Consider the following 23,187-nt stretch of genomic DNA (forward strand, 5'->3'; position numbering starts at 1 on the left):
CAGCACTGATCCCTGCAGCACCGCACTAGTTACTGATTGCCAACCCGAGAATGAACCATTTATCCCAACTCTCTGTTTTCTGTTCGTTAGCCAATCCTCTATCCATGTTAATATATTACCCCCAACCCTGTGAAATTTAACTTGTGCAGTAACCTTTTATGTGGCACCTTCTGAAATGCCTTCTGGAAGTCCAAATGCACCACATCCACTGGTTCCCCTTTATCCACCCTGTTCGTTACATCCTCAAAGAATTCCAACAAATTTGTCAAACATGACTTCCCCTTCATAAATCCATGCTGACTCTGCTTGACCGAATTTTGCTTTTCCAAATGTCCTGCTACTGCTTCTTTAATAATGGACTCCAACATTTCCCAACCACAGATGTTAGGCTAACTGGTCTATAGTTTCCTGCTTTTTGTCTGCTTCCTTTTTTAAATAGGGGCGTTACATTTGCAGTTTTCCAATCTGCTGGGACCTCTCCAGTATCCAGGGAATTTTGGGTAATTACAACCAATGCATCCACAATCCCTGCCGCTACTTCTCTTAAGACCCAAGGATGCAAGCCATCAGGTCCAGGGAATTTATCTGCCTTTCGTCCCATTATTTTACTGAGTACCACCTCCTTAATGATTGTGATTGTGTTAAGTTCCTCCCCCCCTATAGCCCCTTGGCATGCCACTGTTGGAATATTGTTAGTGTCCTCTACCGTAAAGATTGATACAAAATATTTGTTCAGAGTTTCTGCCATCTCCATGTTCCCCATTACTAATTCCCCGGTCTCGTCCTCTAAGGGACCAACATTTACTCTCGCCACTCTTTTCCTTTTTATATACCTATAGAAACTCTTGCTATCTGTTTTTATATCTCGTGCTAGTTTACTTTCATAGTCTACGTTCCCTTTCTAAATTTTTTTAGTCATTCTTTGTTGGCTTTTAAACGCTTCCCAATCTTCTGTCCTCCCACTAGTTTTGACCACGTTGTATGCCCTTGTTTTAATTGGATACTGTCCTTTATTTCTTTAGTTAGCCACAGATGGCTATCTTTTCTCTTACACCCTTTCCTGCTCACTGGAATATATTTTTCTTGAGAGTTGTGAAATATCTCCTTAAATGTACACCACTGTTCATCAACCATCCTACACTTTAATCTATTTTCCCAGTCCACTTTAGCCAACTCTGCCCTCATACCTTCATAGTCTCCTTTATTAAAGCTTAGTACGCTGGTTAGAGATCCAACTTTCTCACTTTCCATCTGAATTTGAAATTCAATCATGCTGTTATCTCTCAGAGGGTTGTAAATCTGTGGAATTCACTGCTTCAGAGAGCTGTGTAAGCTGGGACATTGAATAAATTTAAGACAGAAATAGATAGTTTCTTAAACGATAAGGGGATAAGGGGTTATGGGGAGTGGGCAGGGAAGTGGAGCTGAGTCCATGATCAGATCAGCCATGATTTTATTGAATGGCGGCGCATGCTGAAGGGGCTGTATGGCCTACTGCTGCTCCTATTTCTTATGTTCTTATGTTCTTATATAAACCATCTTTATCCACTCTGTGCCCTAAGTACTCCACTGAGTTTTGAAATAATTCACACTTCTGAGCAGTCACTCGTACTCTGTGCTTCTCTTGCCATTTGAACACTTCATTCAATATTTCATTATGGATTTGCCTGTATGGTGCTGAAATTAGTGTGTCAGCTAAATAACATACTACCCCTTCAATTCCTTGCAAAATCTGGTTCATCACCCCCTGAATATGGTGGGGGCAGAAGACACTCCAAATGGTAGCCTATTAAATTGATATAGGCCTAGATAAGTATTTGTAGTCAAGCATGACTCGGAATCCTCATCTAGTTCAAGTTATAAGTAGGCATTTGGACGATCCAACTTTGAGAAGATCTGACTACCTATCAGTGTTGTGAACAAATCTTTTACATTTGTCCATGTATTGGGGAGAATACCCTCTAGAACCTGGTTTATGATTACTTTATAATCACCACACAACCTTACCTTACCATCTGACTTAGGTACAACAACAATGGGTGTTGCCCAATTACATAGATCTATCTTCGAGATAATGTTCTCAGTCTCCAGTCTTTTGAATTCTTGCTTAACGGTCTCCTTGAGTGCATATGGGAGAGGATGTAGCTTGCAGTAAACTGCTCTAGCATCCTTCTGCACCCTGACACTTGCCTAGAAGTGTTGGATCGGACTGCCTGTTTCACAGAACACCTTCGGATACTTATTGATGACATTATCCTTCAATACAAATTTTGTTTCAACATAAAAAATCTCATTCCAATCCAACTTCAGTGATCCCAACCAATTTCGACCTAGTAAAGCAGGTTTGTCTCCTGCCGCTGCTAAGAGAGGCAAGCTCTGAAATTGATCTTTGTATTTCACCGGGTCGGTGATACGACCTACCACAGGAATTTGCTCTCCTGATTAGCCTCGCAGCTCTACCTTGGATTTCTCCAATGGGAAATCATGCAAATATCGAGATATAGCGATTCTGGTACGAAACTCACAGATGCACCAGTGTCAATTTCCATGGGTACGCTGGTTCCTGCATGATGATACTTTTCGAATCACTGTTAAATACCCTCGTGTTCCTGGTGATGTGCATCTCCTCGTCCTGATGCTTTTTTTCCCATGCTATGTAGTTTCTGGGGATTTCTACTTATAGCCTTGTAAGTTCTTATACTGTTCATTTGGCATGCCTTTGCAAGATGCCCAGTTTTCTTACAGAAGATACACTTTGCCGTCACATATCGACAACTTTGAGCAATGTGTTTCCCCAGGCACCAATAGCATGACTTCAATGTCTTGTTACCATGGCCAGTTACTGAGGCCTTGGGGCCCAAATGCCTTTTTCTATTAACTTGCAGACAATTCACCTTGGTTATGTGATGACTGGAAATGGTATGAAATTCTCGGGAATATTGGTTGGCCATGTCCATTGACATAGCTGTCTGACAAGCTAAATCAAAAGACAAGTTAGGTGTTGTCAACAACTTTCTTCTGATTGCTTCATTTTTCACCCCACAAACAAAGTGGTCACGCAATGCTCAGTCCTGAAAGTTTTCAAAATGACAGTGAATGGATAGCTTCTTTAATGCTACAATGTACTCACTGATCCTTTCATCAATGAATTGATCTTGTGTTCTAAAACGATAACTTTCATCAATTTCCAGAGGCTCAGGACTGTACTGCTGTTCTCCGTAAGTGATGTGTCCTTTGGTGTGACAGGAACAAGCATATTTTTCAGGGTTTCATACACCTCTGGGCCTGCTTCAGTTAAGAAAATAGCCTGTTTTCTTTCTAACACCACCCAGTTATGGTTTTCATCATCGGGGACTTCGAAGATACAATTTGCCGTGAAAAACATTTCTAGCCGCTCCGCTTATGCTACAAACGTCTCATGGTCACATTGAAACACACCCAAGCGCCCTATTATTCCCATAGGTGCAGCCATCTGGACTCTTCAGTTCAGCCAAATGTGCTTCTAATTTACCCTGAATTCTTAGCTGTTCTGCAAACAAAGAACCTGTCTCGTCTCTATTATTTGACTGGAACCATCCACCAACAATTTCATCTAGGGTATCTGATTATCCCATCCGCGTCGCCAATGTGGTATCTTCCTTACCACCGCACAAACATACACTTGCAAGATGGCTCCATTCCTTTTTATTCTTGTAAACAGCAATGGCTGCATTACCACAGTAGTCCACTAGGTGGAGCAGTAGTCCACTAGGTGGAACTATATTACAGAAGGAGGCTCATGTGGAGCATAAATGCCAGCATAGACTAGTTGAGACAAAAGGCCTGTTTCTGTGCTGAAGAGTCAATGTAACAGTATTTCAGTTTGGGGTGCATGGGAGTGGGAGAGCAAATGATGCAGAGGGCTACAGAGGAACATGGGGCAGGATGTTTCTCCATGGACTCCTGTGTGACCATTTCCTCAGGATCCTGGTCATTCTCCTTATCATCCCCAATTTCATCATCTTCATAGTTGATGAGGAACAAATTGTGGAAGCACCTTCACCACACGGACTGCAGTGGTTCAAGAAGGTAGCTCACCACCACCTTTTCTAGAGTAATTAGGGATGGGCAATAATTGCTGGCTTTGTCAGTAATGCGCACATCCCGTAAATGAATTAAAAAAATTGCTGGAAGGTGTGGCAGTAGCTAAGAATGGCTAAATGTAACCAAAAAAGCTTAAAAATGCCTAATGTGTGCTAGTTGTACATTGAAGGTTTAACCAAATTCAACATACTTTAGCCGGGATATGGTCATCTCATGTCATTGTCCATTTTTAATGGTTATAGAGGATTTGGTTCTCCGCATCTTTTGAAAACTTTGATCCTGACCTTTGTTCTTAGGTTTTTTTTGTGTGAGCTGTAAACTGACTGTACACTCACTTAGCCAGAAAAATCAAGGAGAAAACCCAAATAAACAAAAAAAAAATGGAACAAAAAATGAATATTCACTTCTCTGTCATCCCTTTACATGACAGGAGGGCTTTGAGAAAATGTTGCCTGTCCTATTCTGTGGCTTACAGTGCAGCTACCTCTTTATCGGTAATGTGTTGGCTGATATAATGAATAGTCTCACCGTTTGTTCCAGGCATTTCTGAAAGAATTACGGTGCTTCTTTTGGCAGATGATGTGTTAATGAGTTTCTCTGAATCTAGTGTGCTTAGCTTGCCATCTTTGAGATTGGGTGAATTGGTGTGATAGAGTGTGCACCCAAGTATAATATTGTAGCTCTACTTAGCTGATAATGTATTGACAGGTATATCCAAGGAAGCGCCAATTATGGATTCATATCATTACCTGGGAGTGCTGATGAACATCAGTTTCAGCTTTGACAGAGTGCTTAAGGGCAGAAATAATAGAAAAGCAAATTATAATTTAAATGGAGAAAATTGCAAAGTGATGCATTACAGTGAGTCCTGGGGTTCCTTGTGCATGAAACACAAAAAGTTAGCAAGTAATCAGGAAGGTAAATGGAATGTTGGCCTTTATTGCAAGGGGGTAGAGTATAAAAGCAGAGAAGTCCTGCAACATCTGTACAGGATATTGGTGAGGCCACACCTGGACTACTGCATACAGATTTGGTCTCCGTATTTAAGGAAGGATATATTTGAATTGGAGGCTGTTCAGAGAAGGTTTGCTAGGTTGATTCCGGAGAAGAGGGGGTTGACTTATGAGGATAGGTTGAGTAGGTTGGGCCTATACACCTTGGAGTTCAGAAGAATGAGAGGCGATCTTATTGAAACTTATGATAATGAGGGAGCTCGACAAGGTGGATGCAGAGAGGATATTTCGACTCATAGGGGAGGGAAACTAAAACTAGGGGACATAGTCTTAGAATAAGGAGCCACCTATTTAAAATTGAGATGAGGAGAATCTATGGAATTCTCGGCTCCAGAGAGCTGTAGAGGCTAGATCATTGAATATATTTAAGGTGGAGATGGACAGATTTTTGAGCAATAAGGAAATAAAGGGTTATGGGGAGAGGGCAGTGAAGTGGAGTTGAGTCCATGATCAGATCAACCATGATCTTATTGAATGACGAAGGAGGCTCGAGGGGCCAAATGGCCTACTCCTGCTCCTATTTCTTATGTTCTTATGTACATTGAGAATGAGTGTAGAACTCTCTGGCCTCCCTCATCCTTCATCCTTTAGAATTCAGCAGAGGAGGATAAAGAGTTTAATCAGGAGGGGGAAAATAGAGTATGTGAGTAAGCTTGCGGAACATAAAAACTGACTGCAAAAGCTTCGATAGATATGTGAAGAGAAAAAGATTAGTGAAGACAAATGTAGATCCCTTGCAGTCAGAATCAGGTGAATTTATAATGGGAAACAAAGAAATGGCAGACCAATTGAACAAATACTTTGGTTCTGTCTTCACTAAGGAAGTCACAAATAACCTTCCAGCAATACTAGATGACCAAGGGTCTAGTGAGAAGGGGGAACTGAAGAAAATCCTTATTAGTCAGGAAATGGTGTTAGGGAAATTGATGGGATTGAAGGCCGATAAATCCACAAGACCTGATAGTCTGCATACCAGAGTACTTAAGGAAGTGGCCCTAGAAATAGTGGATGCATTGGTGGTCATTTTCCAACAGTCTATAGACTCTGGATCAGTTCCTATGGATTGGAGGGTAACTAATGTAACCCCACTTTTTAAAAAAGGAGCGAGAGAGAAAACAGGGAATTATAGACCGGTTAGCCTGACATCGGTAATGGGGAAAATGTTGGAATCAATTATTAAAGATGTAATAGCAGCGCATTTGGAAAGCAGTGACAGCATGGATTTATGAAAGAGAAATCATGCTTGACAAATCTTCTGGAATTTTTGGAGGATATAACTAGTAGAGTGGACAAGGGAGAACCAGTGGATGTGATGTATTTGGACTTTCAAAAGGCTTTTGACAAGGTCCCACACAAGAGATTGTTCTGCAAAATTAAAGCACATGGTCTTGGGGTTAATGTATTGACATGGATAGAGAACTGGTTGGCAGACAGGAAGCAAAGAGTAGGAATAAACTAGTGGGATACCACAAGGTTTAGTACTGAGACCCCAGCTATTTAAAATACACATCAATGATTTAGATGAAGGAATTGAGTGTAATATCTCCAAATTTGCAGATGACACTAAGCTGGGTGGTGGTGTGAGCTGTGAGGAGAATGCTACGAGGCTGCAGGATGAATTGGACAGGTTAGGTGAGTGGGCAAATGCATGGCAGATGCAGTATAATGTAGATAAATGTGAGGTTATCCACTTTGGTGGCAAAAACACGTAGGCAGAATATTATCGGAATGGTGACAGATTAGGAAAAGAGGAGGTGCAACGAGACCTGGGTATCATGGTAAATCAGTCATTGAAAGTTGGCATGCAAGTACAGCAGGCGGTGAAGAAGGCAAATGGCATGATGAGAGGATTTGAGTATAGGAGCAGGGAGGTTTTACTGCAGTTGTACAGGGCCTTGGTGAGACCACACCTTGAATATTGTGTACAGTTTTGGTCTCCTAATCTGAGGAAGAACATTCTTGCTATTGAGGGAGTGCAGCGAAGGTTCACCAGACTGATTCCCAGGATGGCAGCACTGACATATGAGGAAAGACTGGATCGACTAGGCTTATATTCACTGGAATTTAGAAGAATGAGAGGGGATCTCATAGAAATATATAAAATTCTGACGGGATTGGACAGGTTAGATGCAGAAAGACTGTTTCCGGTGTTGGGGAAGTCCAGATCCAGGGGTCACAGTCTAAGGTTAAGGGGTAAGCCATTTCGGACCGAGATGAGGAGAAACTTCTTCACTCAGAGAATTATGAACCTGTGGAATTCTCTACCACAGAAAGTTGTGGAGGCCAGTTCGTTCGATATATTCAAAGGGGAGTTAGATGTGGCCCTCATGGCTAAAGGGATCAAGGGGTATGGAGAGAAAGCAGGAATGGGGTACTGAAGTTGCTTGATCAGTCATGATCATATTGAATGGTGGTGCAGGCTCAAAGAGCTGAATGGCCTGCTCCTGCACCTATTTTCTATGTTTCTATGTTTCTATGACAGCAAAGCCCCAGTGCAGCTTAAGCTTTTGATCTGTAAGATGTGTGTTCAAACTTTCCTTCTTGTTTCTGAGCTCTAGACAAGTAACAGAAGGACACCATTCACTCTATGAATGAGATCCAAGACAAAGGTGTGACATGGACTTGTGGTAAAGAGTGAGACAAAATTAACAGTTGTAGCAAGGAAGGCCTCCAGTCAAAGTTGACTTGTGGTATAGAACCTTCATAGCGGGCAAAGTCTCTCTCTTGAGGACTAACCAGCGGGTTGTGAAGAAGGAAGGACGTGCTTGCTATTGAGGGAATGCAGCGAATGTTCACCAGACTGATTCCTGGGATGGCAGGACTGACATATGAGGAAAGACTGGATCAGCTAGGCTTATACTCACTAGAATTTGGAAGAATGAGAGGGGAACTCATAGAAACGTATAAAATTCTGACGGGACTGGACAGGTTAGATGCAGGAAGAATGTTCCCGATGTTGGGGAAGTCCAGAACCAGGGGACATAGTCTAAGGATAAGGGGTAAGCCATATAGGACCAAGATGAGGAGAAACTTTTTCACTCAGAGAGTTGTGAACTTGTGGAATTCTCTGCCACAGAAAGTTGTTGAGTCCAGTTCGTTGGACATGTTCAAAAGGGAGTTAGATGTGGCGCTTACGGCTAAAGGGATCAGGGTGTATGGAGAGAAGGTACTGAGGTTGAATGATCAGCCATGATCATATTGAATGGCAGTGCAGGCTCGAAGGGCTGAATGGCCTGCTCCTGCATCTATTTTCTATGTTTCTATAAGCCTGATAAGCAGTATTGATTCAGATGCCTAGAGTCCAACCTTTTCAAGCAATGGATATTTATGACACAGCTATGGAATGGGTTGGATTTGATGAATCTATTTTTGAGACTGGTACAAGCATGATTAAAATTCACATCCAACTCCCAATCTAGTTTGCATTCATTGTACCATGCTATTCTTGTCCACTGCTGTCCCTCACTCTTCCTTTTAATTTCTGCCTGCCTCCCTCTCCTCATCTTTTTCACTTCTGTCTCCTTCTGGTTTCATTTGTTGGTCTGCTCCTTCACCTCTCTCCCTCTAATATCCTTTAGACTTGCCTGTCTCTCCTTCTGTCACATTTTCCTCCTTCACTTCAGCTATTTTCTCCTTAATGTGAGTCTCTCTGTGACTTTTTTCACTTTTATCTCTCTGCTTCACTTCAAAATCTCAGTCGCTCCTTCCTTGTTATTTTTGTCTCACTCTTTCCTTCACTAGTATTTCTCTCCACCTCTCGCCTCCCTTTAATTTTCCGTTCTTTCCATTCCTCTTACTTTTCTGATTTCACATATCTTCTGTTTGTCTCTACAATTCAGGACAGGGAGAGACAGTAGCATTGGTATTCAGTCACCGGGCAAGCTAAAAGCAGCAGAGTCAGGATTCGAATGAGTGGGCAAATAACCTGCTCTGGCAAACTGATCCCTCCTGTACAATGCCACAGATAAGTGAGGTGAGGTATGTGCATGCTATTAATGAAAAGCACTCACCTTTGCCAAAGGACTTGGGGGTGAAATTGTCCCTTTTTTAGAGGCCCGTTCATGCCTCCAGGGGGTGCTAACAGGGCGGATGAGTGCTTTTGCCCGGGGCAGGGGGCGCTACCGGCTCCTGGGAAATTGCCCAGGAGTTTGCGGAGGTGCTGTCATGGCAGCGCCGAGCCCTGTGGATAGCGCGCTGGGTTGCCGCGCAACTGTCGATGACATCATCGCCATGTGTGACTACCCCTCACCACCCCGCAACGACCCCTTCCCGCTCCATGGGGAAAATTGCCCCGCGAATTGCAAAGCATCTGCTCTTGGGGCGGTACTTAAAGGGGAGGGCACCAGTGCCCTGCACCACCATCTTTACTGGTTTGCCGACTGTCGGGATGGCACCAGTATGGCAGCCCTAGCATGGTCCGGGCAGTTATCGTGCAGCTCGGCACTCCATTTTGCATGCCGGGCTGTAGGCTCAGTCCCACGCTGCCCTGGTGGCCGAGCGGAGGCCATCAGAGGCCTTGCAGAGTGTGCAGAAGGCCTCCTCTTTAAGCGAAGGGGAAGGGTATTGAAGCGCGGAGGTGCTCCGCAAAGCATTTGCGTAGCACTTCACTCCCCACCCCAGTAATGCCCTGGGAACCGCCCCTAAAGGAAGTGGAGTGTGTGAGATTGCACTCCACTTCCTTGAGGGGTAGTAAGCCCAATTCAACGGCAGGAGCAGGAATTCTGCGCCGGGCGCAGAAAGTCCCGGCCCCAGTGGTTACCGCCCCCAATCGAGGCGCAGGCCAATTTCGCCCTTGTGTCAGGAATAACAGATCTGTCAGTGAAACTGGATGAATAAAAAAATAAAATCAGGCAAGCAGCACTGCTCGCTTTTTTAGCAGGAACACAGTAAGCTGAATCAACACGGCTCCAGCTTCTGTCATTGTTTCATCACCACTCCAGGAAGCCACTATACTGCAGGAGCTAACTCCTGGTACCAGTGTAGAACATCAAGGTAGCAGACAAATCACAATTCACAAGATGTCCTGGGTATGTCTTTCCACAATGCTTGAGTGCAGCTGTGTGCAATGCAAGCAGTAAGAAACTGTTGAGGCTTGCAATGACATCTACTGGTAGGTGCAACCTGGATGCTAGGTACGAGGATGTGCAATGATGTATCCAGGGTTCCGTATGTCTTGGGTTGAGAGAGGTTGAAGCTCTGTGCCTGCAAATTGTGGAATCACTGTTCAAAGGGATATGTTGTGCACCTGTGCAGTTGTCAGGAGGATCGTGGCAATGCATATGCACATTTTACTTGAGTTTTTGACACCTAAGGGCCGAAATTGCCTCTTCCCTTAAGGCCTCTTAGTGCCGGAAATCGGTGGCCACACCATGGAGTGAAATGGCTGCCATTTTTCGTGCAATGGCCGCCATTTTGATGATTCCATGCCTGCGCTATCCTGGCGGTGACCCGCTCCCCGCACTACCGCTCCACTGCTGCTGATCCATCCTAAATGCGTTATCAGAGCACGCTCTGCCGATGTTCTCCCCCGACCGCTAAATACTGCCAAGAAAATCTTGCTCCCGCTGCTCGGTGCCACCAACAGCTTTTTGTGCCAGTGCACTGTGTTTGCAGTGCTTGCAAAATGCCGGTTTGGCTGCCACTAAAGGGGAGGACCTACTGCTGCGGCCGCCATCTTGGGTGCCAGGCTGCTGGCCTGGCCGAAACCCTCCCTGATGGTCCAGTGGATCTCACCTTTTTTTTGTTTCAAAAATTTTCACAATATATTGGAAAATAGTTCAATACATTGCAGTCAGCAATTCCATACAATTCATTTGGATGCTGACAGCAGTTCCATACAATGCACTAGCGTACATTTCATTTTAAGGTACAGTTTTGTACAATCCACAAATCACGTTACATGTAGTATTGTGCAAATAAGGGTATTAAATGGAGCAGATAAGAACAGGTTTCCATTACATTCCAGGATACATTTCAATACCGACCACGAATCACATTACATGTAGCACTATGCAGATGAAAGCAGTACATGAAACGGGTGAGAATACATTTACATTTCTTTACAAGTTACTAAACAGTGCAGAGACTTTCATTATACATGGCACAACACAGGTGTTTTTCAGTACATGGTGCTCTATGTATACAAACAGATTAACAATTACAGCCCGAGGGGGGGTCTAATTCCATCCCCTGGGTTTACCGTGGCGGAAGGGCCTTAAACTGTGGCTCTTCCCCATCGTGCCTTTGCGGCGACTGCACCAACCTTTAGTGCGTCCCTCAGCGCGTACTCCTGGACCTTGGATTGCGCCAGTCTGCAACATTCAGCCGTGGACATCTCGTTGCTCTGGAAGACCAGCAAGTTTCGAGAAGACCAAGTTGATGGCTCTCCAGCAGCAGATGATGTCTGGCTCGGTGTGTGTCCCTGGGAACAGTCCACAGAGCACAGAGTCCTGTGTTATGGAGCTGCTTGTGATGAATCTCAACAGCAACCACTCATCTCCTTCCAGACCTGCCTTGCAAAGGGGCAATCCCTAAAGAATCGCAGTGTCTCTCCCCTTTAAGTGAAGGGGAGAGATGTGGTGACGCGGCACTGTGATGTCGTCATCAGCGTTATGCTAATGAGTGACAGCGGCGGACACTCCACCTGGCCACAACTTCTGCCCCACTAGTGTGTGAACTTTCGCTCACCCCCGCACATCCGCTCTAATTATGACCAATTTTTGGTCTGCTGAAAGAAAAAAGCCAAAGAGCGGAATTTTGCTTAAGAGGCCACCGCATCCACTGTGCCGGTAAAAACAACTTAAACAGGGTAGTTGCGCCGCAGTTCTGGCAGGGGGCAATTTTGGCCCCCTGGTGTCTGCCTACAAGGGCTGAAACCTGTGCTGATCAGTTGCTGAATGATCAACTAGTCCTTGGTGGAGGTAGGCAGGGTTCCTTTATGTTTGACCTGGCTCCAAGATGACACACTTGATGGTAGGAGATTGGATGGAGCTGATCCTTTGTGGCAGGTTTGGTAATCCAAAACATAAGCAGAGATAGTGTGCAGTAGTTCAAGTGATGTTGGTGTGATCTGGAGTGGTAGATCTGTCACTGGGAGTTGGGATTCTTCCCACTTGGCACCAGATAACTGCAAGCCAATGCAACGAGCAGGTGGTCTTAATTGAACAAGCTGTGGGAAACTTGTTAGTGCTCTCTGCTGGTTTTAGCATGGTTAGATTGCAGCATTACCACCTTGAGGGGCCCTAAGCCTGGGCTCTTGCCAGCCTTTGTCTCGGTTCTCTTGGCTTAGGTAAGCAGGTATGCCCCTAGTGAAAGGAAATGAATGCTCCATATGATTCAAAAAAGATACTTAAGAGTTTGGTTTCTAGAATCTTAGGTTTCTGCACATGTTAGACTGTTGGCTGAGCCAAAAAAACGATGTTGTATTTACAGTATGTATATATGTGGGGGTGTATGTGTGTGGTGTTGGGGAATTTTGCATAGCACCACAGCAACAGACAAACAACTTTGTTTACGCAGTTGTTTATACCATGCAACTAGTGTCTATTTGTGGTTTCTGGACATTCCTCTGTTCTGTATGGAAGTAGACATTTTTCTAAAAATCTCATTAATGGCAAGTAAAAGATTAAGGGGTCAAAAATGCCAATTTTTGAGCCGCCCGTTAGAATTTCTGGGGGCGTATACGTGGCACGAAACATTTTCACTTAGGGGTGGGGTGGGGCAGGGCACTACCGGCTCCTGGAAAATTGCCCAGGAGTTAGCAGTGGTGCTGCCACGTCAGTGCCATGCCCTGAAGTAGCAGCCGGGCCGCTGCGCAACCACCGATGACATCATCGCTGAGCACGGCAACACCTTAGCGCCACGTGGCAACTCCTTTCATCCCCGCGGTGGATATTGTCGTGAGGTTATGCGAGCCGGTATCAGCACTAGCTTCGCTGGTTGCAAACCGGACCGACATCCGCTCATGGGGTGAAAGTTAAATGGGAGGTTGCAAGTGCCCCGCGCCGCTATCTTGCCAGTTTTGCCAACTCACCGGTCGGCTCCAATTTGTGTCTTGCGTGGTCTGGGCCGCCATCATGCAGCCGGGCACTCCGTTTTGGGTGCCGGGCTGAAGCCCCCATATCACACTGCACTGGTGGGCAAGTGGAAGTCATCAGAGACCATGTAGAGTGCGCAGTGGCCTTCCCCTTTAAGCGAAGGGGAGGGGCGTTGAAATGCACCAGTGCTACGTGGAGCATCTGCGTAGCGCTGCCGATCACGTCCCGTTAACGCCGCTGGACCTGCTCCAAGAGTAAGTGGAGTGCATGAGATTGCGCTTCACTTCCTCTGAGGGGCGGTAAGGCCAATTCCAGAGTTGGGGAGGGACCTCTGTGCCAGGCGCAGGAAGTACCACCCTGACCAGGGCAATTTTTCCCCCTTATAAATTCCTCACCTTTATTATCTGGAGTTCAAATTCCTTTTGCCAATTAGAGAGATTAAAAAAAAAATCTCTGTATATTTGAAAATTTAAGGATTTTATTCTGTCTTTTAGTTTGAACTTTCTTTGTTTTATAACAGTATACAAGCTAGTATTTGCAGTAAAGTGTTCAATTTTACAAGTCTAGTTTCATAGCAGTAGCCCACCTGTTGTTACTTGGTTAATATGTCAAAATTTTATTTTTACTTTACGTTTGGTACTAAGACTACTTACTAAATCAAATCTGTGGATTCTCCAGTACAATCCCCTTGTCACAGACGATGATGAGTTATTATCAATGGTATAATTTGCAAATGTCTCCCTCATAAGGAGGCGCGTGTCGTTATGAAAAAGTTTGACAAACTAATTGTTTTTATTTGTTTGTGAATGATACAACAGGATAAATGCACCTCACATCACTTGTTACAATGTTGTTGCTCTTCTTATTTGTCTCCTTGCAACCAAAAAAGGTTCGCAAAAAACTTTCCATCAAGAAATTATTCCTTTAATAACGCAACAATTTCAAAAAGAATGTAAGATTGAATCTGTTTATTGTTTAATGTCCATATAATATTAATGGAAAGAAAACAATAAGGCTTAACAGTTTACTATAATTTTTCAAAATCCTTTCCAGAATAACAGTTCTTTGGTAATTAATGAAGTTTAGAAAGAGTTTATGGTAATTGTCAACTTCAGTAGAAAATGAAATCAACATAACTAGGTCAACATTTATGATTAGATTAGATAGGTGAATGAAGGAAAAGGGGTGGAAGGGATATGGGAAAAGAGCAGCTAATTGTGAGTAGAATTGTCTGCTCATAAGAAGGATAAACACCAAAATGGACTGGTTGGGCCAAATGGCCCATTTTCCACATTGTAACTTCTATGGGCCCAAAATTGCAAAATTGATCGAAAAATACCAACATACCATCCACATACCGCCTGGCCGGAAATTCATCAGTGACATACCGCCAGGCGGTATGCATACCGTCCGCCCACACAGAGTATCCTACAGACCGGCTAAAAGTCTGAAATTGGTAGCATAATGCCGACATACCACTGGAGCTGCACACCTTCTGAAAAAAGGTGGTTTTATGCTGATGGTATGTCGGCGGTATGTAAACTACAATGTTCCTCCTCCCCCAGTGATCTATTTCTCCCCAACTCACCAGCGATCTAGTCCTCCTCCCCTCAGAGATCTCGCTCCCACCCCCCCCCCACCGGAGATCTAATCCCCCCAGCGATGTAGTCCTTAAACCAGCAATCTATTTCTCTCCCCACCCCCCAGAGATGTAGTCCCATCCCCCAGCAATCTAGTCCTACCCCCAAGAGAGATCTAATCTCACCCCAGAGATCTAATCCACCCCAAGAGATCTATTCCGCCCCTCCCCCCAGAAATATAGAAACAAAGAAACATAGAAAATAGCTGCAGGAGTAGGCCATTCGGCCCTTCGAGCCTGCACCACCATTCAATAAGTTCATGTCTGATCATTCACCTCAGTAGCCCTTTCCTGTTTTCTCTCCATACCCCTTAGATATAAGGGCCATATCTAACTCCCTCTTGAATATATCCAATGAACTGGCATCAACAACTTTCTGCAGTAGAGAATTCCACAGGTTAATAACTCTCTGAGTGAAGAAGTTTCTCCTCATCTCAGTCCTAAATGGCTTACCCCTTATCCTAAGACTGTGTCCCCTGGTTCTGGACTTCCCCAACATCGGGAACATTCTTCCTGCATCTAACCTGTTCAGTCCTGTCAGAATTTTATATGTTTCGATGAGATCCCCTCTCATCCTTCTAAACTCCAGTGAATACAGACCCAGTCGACCCAGTCTCTCCTCATATGTCAGTCTAGCCATCCCGGGCATCAGTCTGGTGAACCTTCGCTGAACCCTCCCTCAATAGCAAGAACATCCTTCCTCAGATTAGGAGACCAAAACTGAACACAATATTCCAGGTGAGGCCTCACCAAGGCCCTGTACAACTGTAGTAAGACCTCCCTGCTCCTATACTCAAATCCCCTAACTATGAAGGCCAACATACCATTTGCCTTCTTCACTGCCTGCTGCACCTGCATGCCAACTTTCAATGACTGATGTACCATGACACCCAGGTGGCATTGCACCTCCCCTTTTCCTGCCACAGAGAGTTGTTGATGCCAGTTCATTGGGTATGTTCAAGAGGGAGTTAGATATGGCCCTTACGGCTAAGGGGATCAAGTGGTATGGAGGGAAAGCAGGAAAGGGGTACTGAGGAAATGTTCAGCCATGATCTTATTGAATGGCGGTGCAGGCTCGAAGGGCCGAATGGCCTACTCCTGCACCTATTTTCTGTGTTTCTATGTTTCTAATCTGCCGCCATTCAGATAATATTCTGCCTTCGTGTTTTTGCCACCAAAGTGGATAACCTCACATTTATCCACATTATACTGCATCTGCCATGCATTTGCCCACTCACCTAACCTGTCCAAGTCACCCTGCAGCCGCTTAGCATCCTCCTCAAAGCTCACACCGCCACCCAGCTTAGTGTCATCTGCAAACTTGGAGATATTACACTCAATTCCTTCATCTAAATCATTGCTGTATATTGTAACTAGCTGGGGTCCCAGCACTAAGCCCTGCGGCACCCCACTGGTCAATGCCTGCCATTCTGAAAAGGACCCCTTTATCCCGACTCTCTGCTTCCTCTCTGCCAACCAGTTCTCTATCCACGTCAGTACATTACCCCCAATACCATGTGCTTTCATTTTGCACACCAATCTCTTGTGTGGGACATTAGCTATCCTCCAGTCCATAGGAACTGATCCAGAATCGATAGACTGTTGGAAAATGATCACCGATTCATCCACTATTTCTAGGGCCACTTCCTTAAGTACTCTGGGATGCAGATTATCAAGCCCCGGGGATTTATCAGCCTTCAGTCCCATCAATTTCCCTAACACAATTTCCCGACGAGTAAGGATTTCCTTCAGTTCCCCCTTCTCACTGGACCCTCGGTCCCCTAGTATTTCCAGAAGGTTATTTGTGTCTCCCTTCGTGAAGACACCATCAAAATATTTGTTCAACTCGTCTGCCATTTCTTTGTTTCCCATTATAAATTCACCTGATTCTGACTGCAAGGGAACTACGTTTGTCTTCACCAATCTTTTTCACTTCACATATCTATAGAAGCTTTTGCAGTCAGTTTTTATGTTCCCAGCAAGCTTCTTCTCATACTCTATTTTCCCCCTCCTAATTAAACCCTTTATCCTCCTCAGCTGAATTCTAAATTTCTCACAGTCCTCATATTTGCTGCTTTTTAGAAACATAGAAACATTGAAAATAGGTGCAGGAGCAGGCCATTCGGCCCTTCGAGCCTGCACCACCATTCAATAATATCATGGCTGATCATTCCCTCAGTACCCCTTTCCTGATTTCTCTCCATACCCCTTCATCCCTTTAGCCATAACGGCCATATCTAACGCCCTCTTGAATATATCCAATGAACTAGCATCAACAACTCTCTGCGGTAGGAAATTCCACAGGTTAACAACTGTCTGAGTGAAGAAGTTTCTCCTCATCTCAGTCCTAAATGGCCTACGCCTCATCCTAAGACTGTGTCCCTTGGTTCTGGACTTCCCCATCATTGGGAACATTCTTCCCGCATCTAACCTGTCCCGTCCCGTCAGAAACTTGTAAGTTTCTATGAGATCCCCTCTCATCCTTCTAAACTCCAGTGAATACAGGCCCAGTTGATCCAGTCTCTCCTCATATGTCAGTCCCGCCATCCCGGGAATCAGTCTGGTGAACCTTTGCTGCACTCCCTCAATAGCAAGAACGTCCTTCCTCAGATTAGGAGACCAAAACTGAACACAATATTCCAGGTGAGGCCTTACTAAGGCCCTATACAACTGCAGTAAAACCTCCCTGCTCCTATACTCAAATCCCCTAGCTATTATACCAATTGCCTTCTTCACCGACTGCTGTATCTGCATGCCAACTTTCAATGACTGATGAACCATGACACCCAGGTCTCGTTGCACCTCCCCTTTCCTAATCTGCCACCATTCAGATAATATTCTGCCTTTGTGTTTTTGCCCCCAAAATGAATAACCTCACATTTATCCACATTATACTGCATCTGCCATGCATTTGCCCACTCACCTAACCTGCCAAGTCACCCTGCAGCCTTTTAGCATCCTCCTCACAGCTCACACCACCACCCAGTTTAGTGTCATCTGCAAACTTGGAGATATTACACTCAATTCCTTAATTTAAATCATTAATGTTTATTGTAAAGAGCTGGGGTCTCAGCACTGAGCCCTGCGGTACTCCACTAGTCACTGCCTGCCATTCTGAAAAGGACCCATTTATCCCGACTCTCTGCTTCCTGTCTGCCAGCCAGTTCTCTATCCACTTCAGTACATTACCCCCAATAACATGTGCTTTGATTTTGCACACTAATCTCTTGTGTGGGACCTTGTCAAAAGCCTTTTGAAAGTCCAAATACGCTACATCCACTGGTTCTCCCTTGTCCATTCTACTAGTTACATCCTCAAAAAATTCCAGAATATTTGTTCAGCATGATTTCCCTTTCATAAATCCATGCTGACTTGGACCGATCCTGTCACTGCTTTCCAAATGCGCTGCTAGTTCATCTTTAAAAATTGATTCCAACATTTTCCCCACTACTGATGTCAGGTCTATAATTCCCTGTTTTCTCTCAACCTACTTTTTTAAAAAGTGGTGTTACATTAGCTACCCTCCAGTCCATAGGAACCAATCCAGAGTCGATAGACTGTTGGAAAATGATCACCAATGCATCCATTATTTCTATGGCCACTTCCTTAAGTACTCTGGGATGCAGACTATCAGGGCCCTGGGGATTTATTGGCCTTCAATCCCATCAATTTCCCTAACACAATTTCCCACTTTATATGGATATCCTTCAGTTCCTCCTTCCCACTAGTCCCCTAGTATTTCCGGAAAGTTATTTGTGTCTTCCTTCGTGAAAACAGAACCAAAGTATTTGTTTAACTTGTCCACCATTTTTTGTTCCCCATTATAAATTCACCTGAATCTGACTGCAAGGGACCTATGTTTGTTTTCACTAATCCTTTTCTCCTTACATATCTATAGAAGCTTTTGCAGTCAGTTTTTATGTTTCTAGCAAGCTTCCACTCATACTCTATTTTCCCCCTCCTAATTAAACCCTTTGTCATCCTCTGCTGTATTCCAAAATTCTCCCAGTCCTCAGGTTTGCTGCTTTTTCTGGCCAATTTATATGCCTCTTCCTTGGATTTAACACTATCCTTAATTTCCCTTGTTAGCCACGGTTGAGCCACCTTCCTTGTTTTATTTTTACTCCAGACAGGGATGTACAATTGTTGAAGTTCATCCTTGTGATCTTTAAATGTTTGCCATTGCCTATCCACCGTCAACCCTTTAGGTATCATTCGCCAGTCTATTCTTGCCAATTCACGTCTCATACCATCGAAGTTCCTTTCCTTAAGTTCAGGACCCTAGTCTCTGAATTAACTGTGTCACTCTCCATCTTAATAAAAAATTCTACCATATCATGATCACTCTTCCCCAAGGGGCCTCACACAACAAGATTGCTAATTAGTCCTTTCTCATTGCACATCACCCAGTCGAGGATGGCCAGCCCTCTATTTGGTTCCTCGACATATTGGTCTGGAAAACCATCCCTAATACACTCCAGGAAATCCTCTCCCACCTTACTGCTACCAGTTTGGTTAGCCCAATCTATATGTAGATTAAAGTCGCCTATGATAGCTGCTGTACCTTTATTGCACATATCCCTGAAACATGAAAATAAATAAATAACAATATATGTGTTATAAATCGATCAAAAACCGCACAAAACAATTAAAAATCTAAACGTACCTCGAGATTCTTACCCACGACCCGACATCGGCAGTCTCCGGCCTCCGGACTGCTCTTCTTGAGGGGGAAACGGAGGCCGATGCAAGAGTGCGCGCACGCAGAACCTGGGACCCGAAGAATCCAGAGTCCCAGACAACTTACCCTGCACCGCCAGAGCAGACCGTCCATTGCACTCTGCTGACACACCACTCAGGACTGGCCGCACCAATTTTGCCAGCACTCCGCCCCAGCGGTACTCGGTGGTATGAAACAACATACCACCAGCATACCGCCGAGAAATGGCCGACGACCAATTTTGGCCGCTATGTATTTTTATGAATGATGACAAAACGCATGCTATTTTGCATTAATGGGATTAGATGAGGATTATTGACAATAGGTTTCTAATTAGATGATAGATTTGCCCATTTTTAAATACCGGTTCTAATTATTGTTGTTTTTTCTCCTCTACAGGGTGTCCTATTCAGTTCACGTCTCCGAGGATTATCCAGGTACTCAGCTCTCTGAAAGTCCTATTGTCAAGAGCATGGTAGATGTATGACACTTCTGAGTGTTAATGTACTGTCTGTTTGTGTGGGTGCTGATTGGTCTATGTAGCCTGCTGCGGCCAAATGGAAGATTCACCTTATACTGGTGGAAATTATTAATATAAATTGCTTACTCATGTAAACTGGTAACCAAATGCCCGCTTGTGCATTGAGTAGGTAAATTCAATACCTCATGACACATCAACTGACCTAGGGCAGCTCTCAGCATTAACCTGATCATCACAACCTAAATTGAATCTAAGGACTAAAAAGTCTAAAAATGGGTTTGTAATCAAATCCTTTATTAAGCAAAAACATGTCAAACTTTTCTTTCACACAGCAAGGACAGCTTTTTTCATGTTAGAATAAATCATAATTGCTAATCTTAGCGTGCAATTGTCACCATCCTTTTACAAATCAATTAGTTACAAAGGATGATCATTAACCTTAACGTCCTTTTGTTTCTTTCTGTCTATATGTTGATTCCTTTTGAATATAGTCATTAGTACAGGATGCTTCAGCTTTCTTGCAGTGTTGGGCTCAGTAACTCCCCCATACCAGCACCCCGATGAAGTCATCAGCAAAAATAGGCACAAACAATCAACAGATGCCCTGCCTTAATGATAAAACATGTGGCACTACTTGATATTTAAAAGGGATTCCTGATCCTGAAACATTTTCTATTGGTTTATTGAAATACTTCTGAAAACAATGACCCAGATTTCTGATAGGGTGCAAGCCCCCATCAGAAGTATGTTAGGTGGGACTTCCAAATGTACTAAAACTGAACACACTGAAGTATCTGGGAATTCTCTAAATTGTTATATTGAGACTAAACTGTGGGCATAGTAAAGACCTCTCATTAGTAGCTTATCCATTGGGTTTGAAAAACCCTGTGCTGTAGCAGGATTTAAACATGAGCAGTAGCTCAAAGGGCCAGGCACATTGATAGCTGACTTGGGAAGAAGAGGGTGAAGGTTTGCTACTGAAATTAGCTGTTGGTTCTGCATAATGTCACAGAGTCGTCAGGTTCTCCATGGAAGCAGTGGAAGTATTGCTGGACCAACTGAGGCAGAGGAGGGCTGTTGGGACATTGTAATGGTAGTATAGTGGTTATGTGACTGGACTAGTAATCCTGAGGCCTGGACTAGTAATCCAGAGGCCTAGACTAATAATTCAGAGATTTGAGTTCAAATCCCACATGACAGCTGGGGAATTTATACTCAATTAAATAAATCTAGAATAAATTGCTAGTATCAGGAATAGTAAAACTATTGGATTGTTGTAAAAACCCATCTGGTTCACTAATGTCCTTTAGGGAAAGAAATCTGCTGTTTTTATCTGGCCTGGCTTATATTTGGCTCCAGACCCATAGCAATGTGGATGACTCTTAACTGCCCTCGGAGGTGGCCGAGCTATCCTAGCAACTCAGTTGTAACCAGCTGCTACAAGAAACAATAATAAGAATAAAACCAGATCGACCGAGGCACAAGCACTGAAGTAGCTCAATATGGCGGCTCACTATCAGGGATGGGCAATAAATGCTGGCCTTGCTAGTGATACCCACATCCCAGGATTGAATTTTTTTTAAAGTAGTGAAGGCCACCTTAAAAATATCAGAGACAGTTCAGAAGACCAGAGAATGTTTGATGGCAGAGGTGGTGGGTTCCTCAATTCATATGAGGAGGAAGCTTTGGAATTACTGACGAAGCAGGCAATAGATGGAGTCGGATTCAGGAGAGTAGGAGGGTAGATACCAGTTGGAGCTTTGTCCTAACATTCTGTTTCTCTTCGCTGTAATTCTTTTGTACTCCACATTACCTATCTGCAAACATGATCATGAAACCTTTCTGTCATTTCTCCTGAAAGTCATGTGCTCTCTGCTCCTCTGTAACCTTTTCTGACCTTTCCCTTTTTTAAATTAATTCCTGGGATGGACATCGTTGGCAAGGTCAGCATTTATTGTCCATCCCTAATTACCCTTGAGAAGGTGCTGGTGAGCCGCATTCTTTAACCGCTGCAGTCCTTGTGGTGAAGGTACTCCCACAATGCTGTTAGGGAGGAAGTTCCAGGATTTTGACCCAGCAATGATGAAGGAATCACGATATCCAAGTCAGGATAATTTGTAACTTGGAGGGGAACTTGTAGGTGATGGTGTTCCCATCCACCTACTGCCCTTGTCCTTCTAGGTGGTAGAGGCTGTGGGTTTTGTAGGTGCTGCTGAAGAAGCCTTGGCAAGTTGCTGCAGTGCATCTTGTAAATGGTACACACAGCAGTCAAGGGGCGCCAGTGGTGGAGAGCGTGAATGTCTAAGATGGTGGGATGGGGTGTCAATCAAGCGGCTGCTTTGTCATGGATAGTGTTGAGCTTCTTGAGTGTTGTTGGAGTTGCACTCCAGGCAAGTGGAGAGTATTCCATCACACTCCTAACTTGTGCCTTGTGGATGGTGGAAAGGCTTTGGGGAGTCAGGAGGTGAGACACTTGCCGCAGAATATCTTGCCTCTTACCTGCTCTTGTAGGCACAGTATTTATGTAGCTGGTTGTTTCCTCTTTAAATGTGCTGGATAAAGAAGCAGAAGAGGAACAACAAAAATCAGGCAACTTTTGCTTTTGGCCCTGTCACCACTTCATCGCATGCATCATGAGTCACTCCATTCCAAGTACCAACCGAGAGACATTCACTTGAGGTATTAGAGATCGAGCCAGAGGGGAGCGCACCAGGTGCCACAGCAAGCATGGGTGGACAGGAGGAGCTGGGGGTGGAAGATGAGGAGGAACACATTGCTAGCTGGAAAATGAAAACACATTATGCCTCAGTTGAAGACTTTGGGGGGCTGAAATTGCCCGAAACGAGTCGTACCTACCGCTCTTGAAGTGTTCCAGCCGCCCCAATGCATGGGGCAGCCAATGCGGAGAAATTCAGCACCGTGCTTTTTTTTTGGAACGGGGCGGAAGTAGCCTTATCATTGAGGCAGAAAGGCTGTCACTAGCAGGGTAGAATTCGGGGCGTGTCATAGTGGCCATCACTACAAGTCATCAGCGCTGCACTGATGACATCATTGCACTGGCGCATCACAACGTCCCTCCCTATCAGTTAAAGGGGAGGGCCGCTGCGAACTCTGCAGCCACTTTAGTGGCAAACACTGGCCCACCAGGGAGGGTTTCGGCCAGACCAGTGGCCTGGCACCGAAGAGGTGGTACACACTGGTACACAATGGTTGGT

The 23,187-nt window shown here is 44.4% G+C and overlaps 1 protein-coding gene across 1 annotated transcript in view; it reads left to right on the top strand.

The window, feature by feature from the left end:
- Positions 1-23,187, top strand: part of parp8 (poly (ADP-ribose) polymerase family, member 8) — a 616,987-nt gene that overhangs the window by 155,822 nt on the left and 437,978 nt on the right. The window contains exon 3 of the mRNA XM_070862515.1: positions 19,891-19,928. Coding sequence (XP_070718616.1) covers positions 19,891-19,928 — 38 coding nt within the window. The remainder of the gene's footprint in view (positions 1-19,890; positions 19,929-23,187) is intronic.

The sequence above is a fragment of the Pristiophorus japonicus genome, chromosome 2 (genome assembly GCF_044704955.1).
Source record: "Pristiophorus japonicus isolate sPriJap1 chromosome 2, sPriJap1.hap1, whole genome shotgun sequence".
NCBI lineage: Eukaryota > Metazoa > Chordata > Chondrichthyes > Pristiophoridae > Pristiophorus > Pristiophorus japonicus.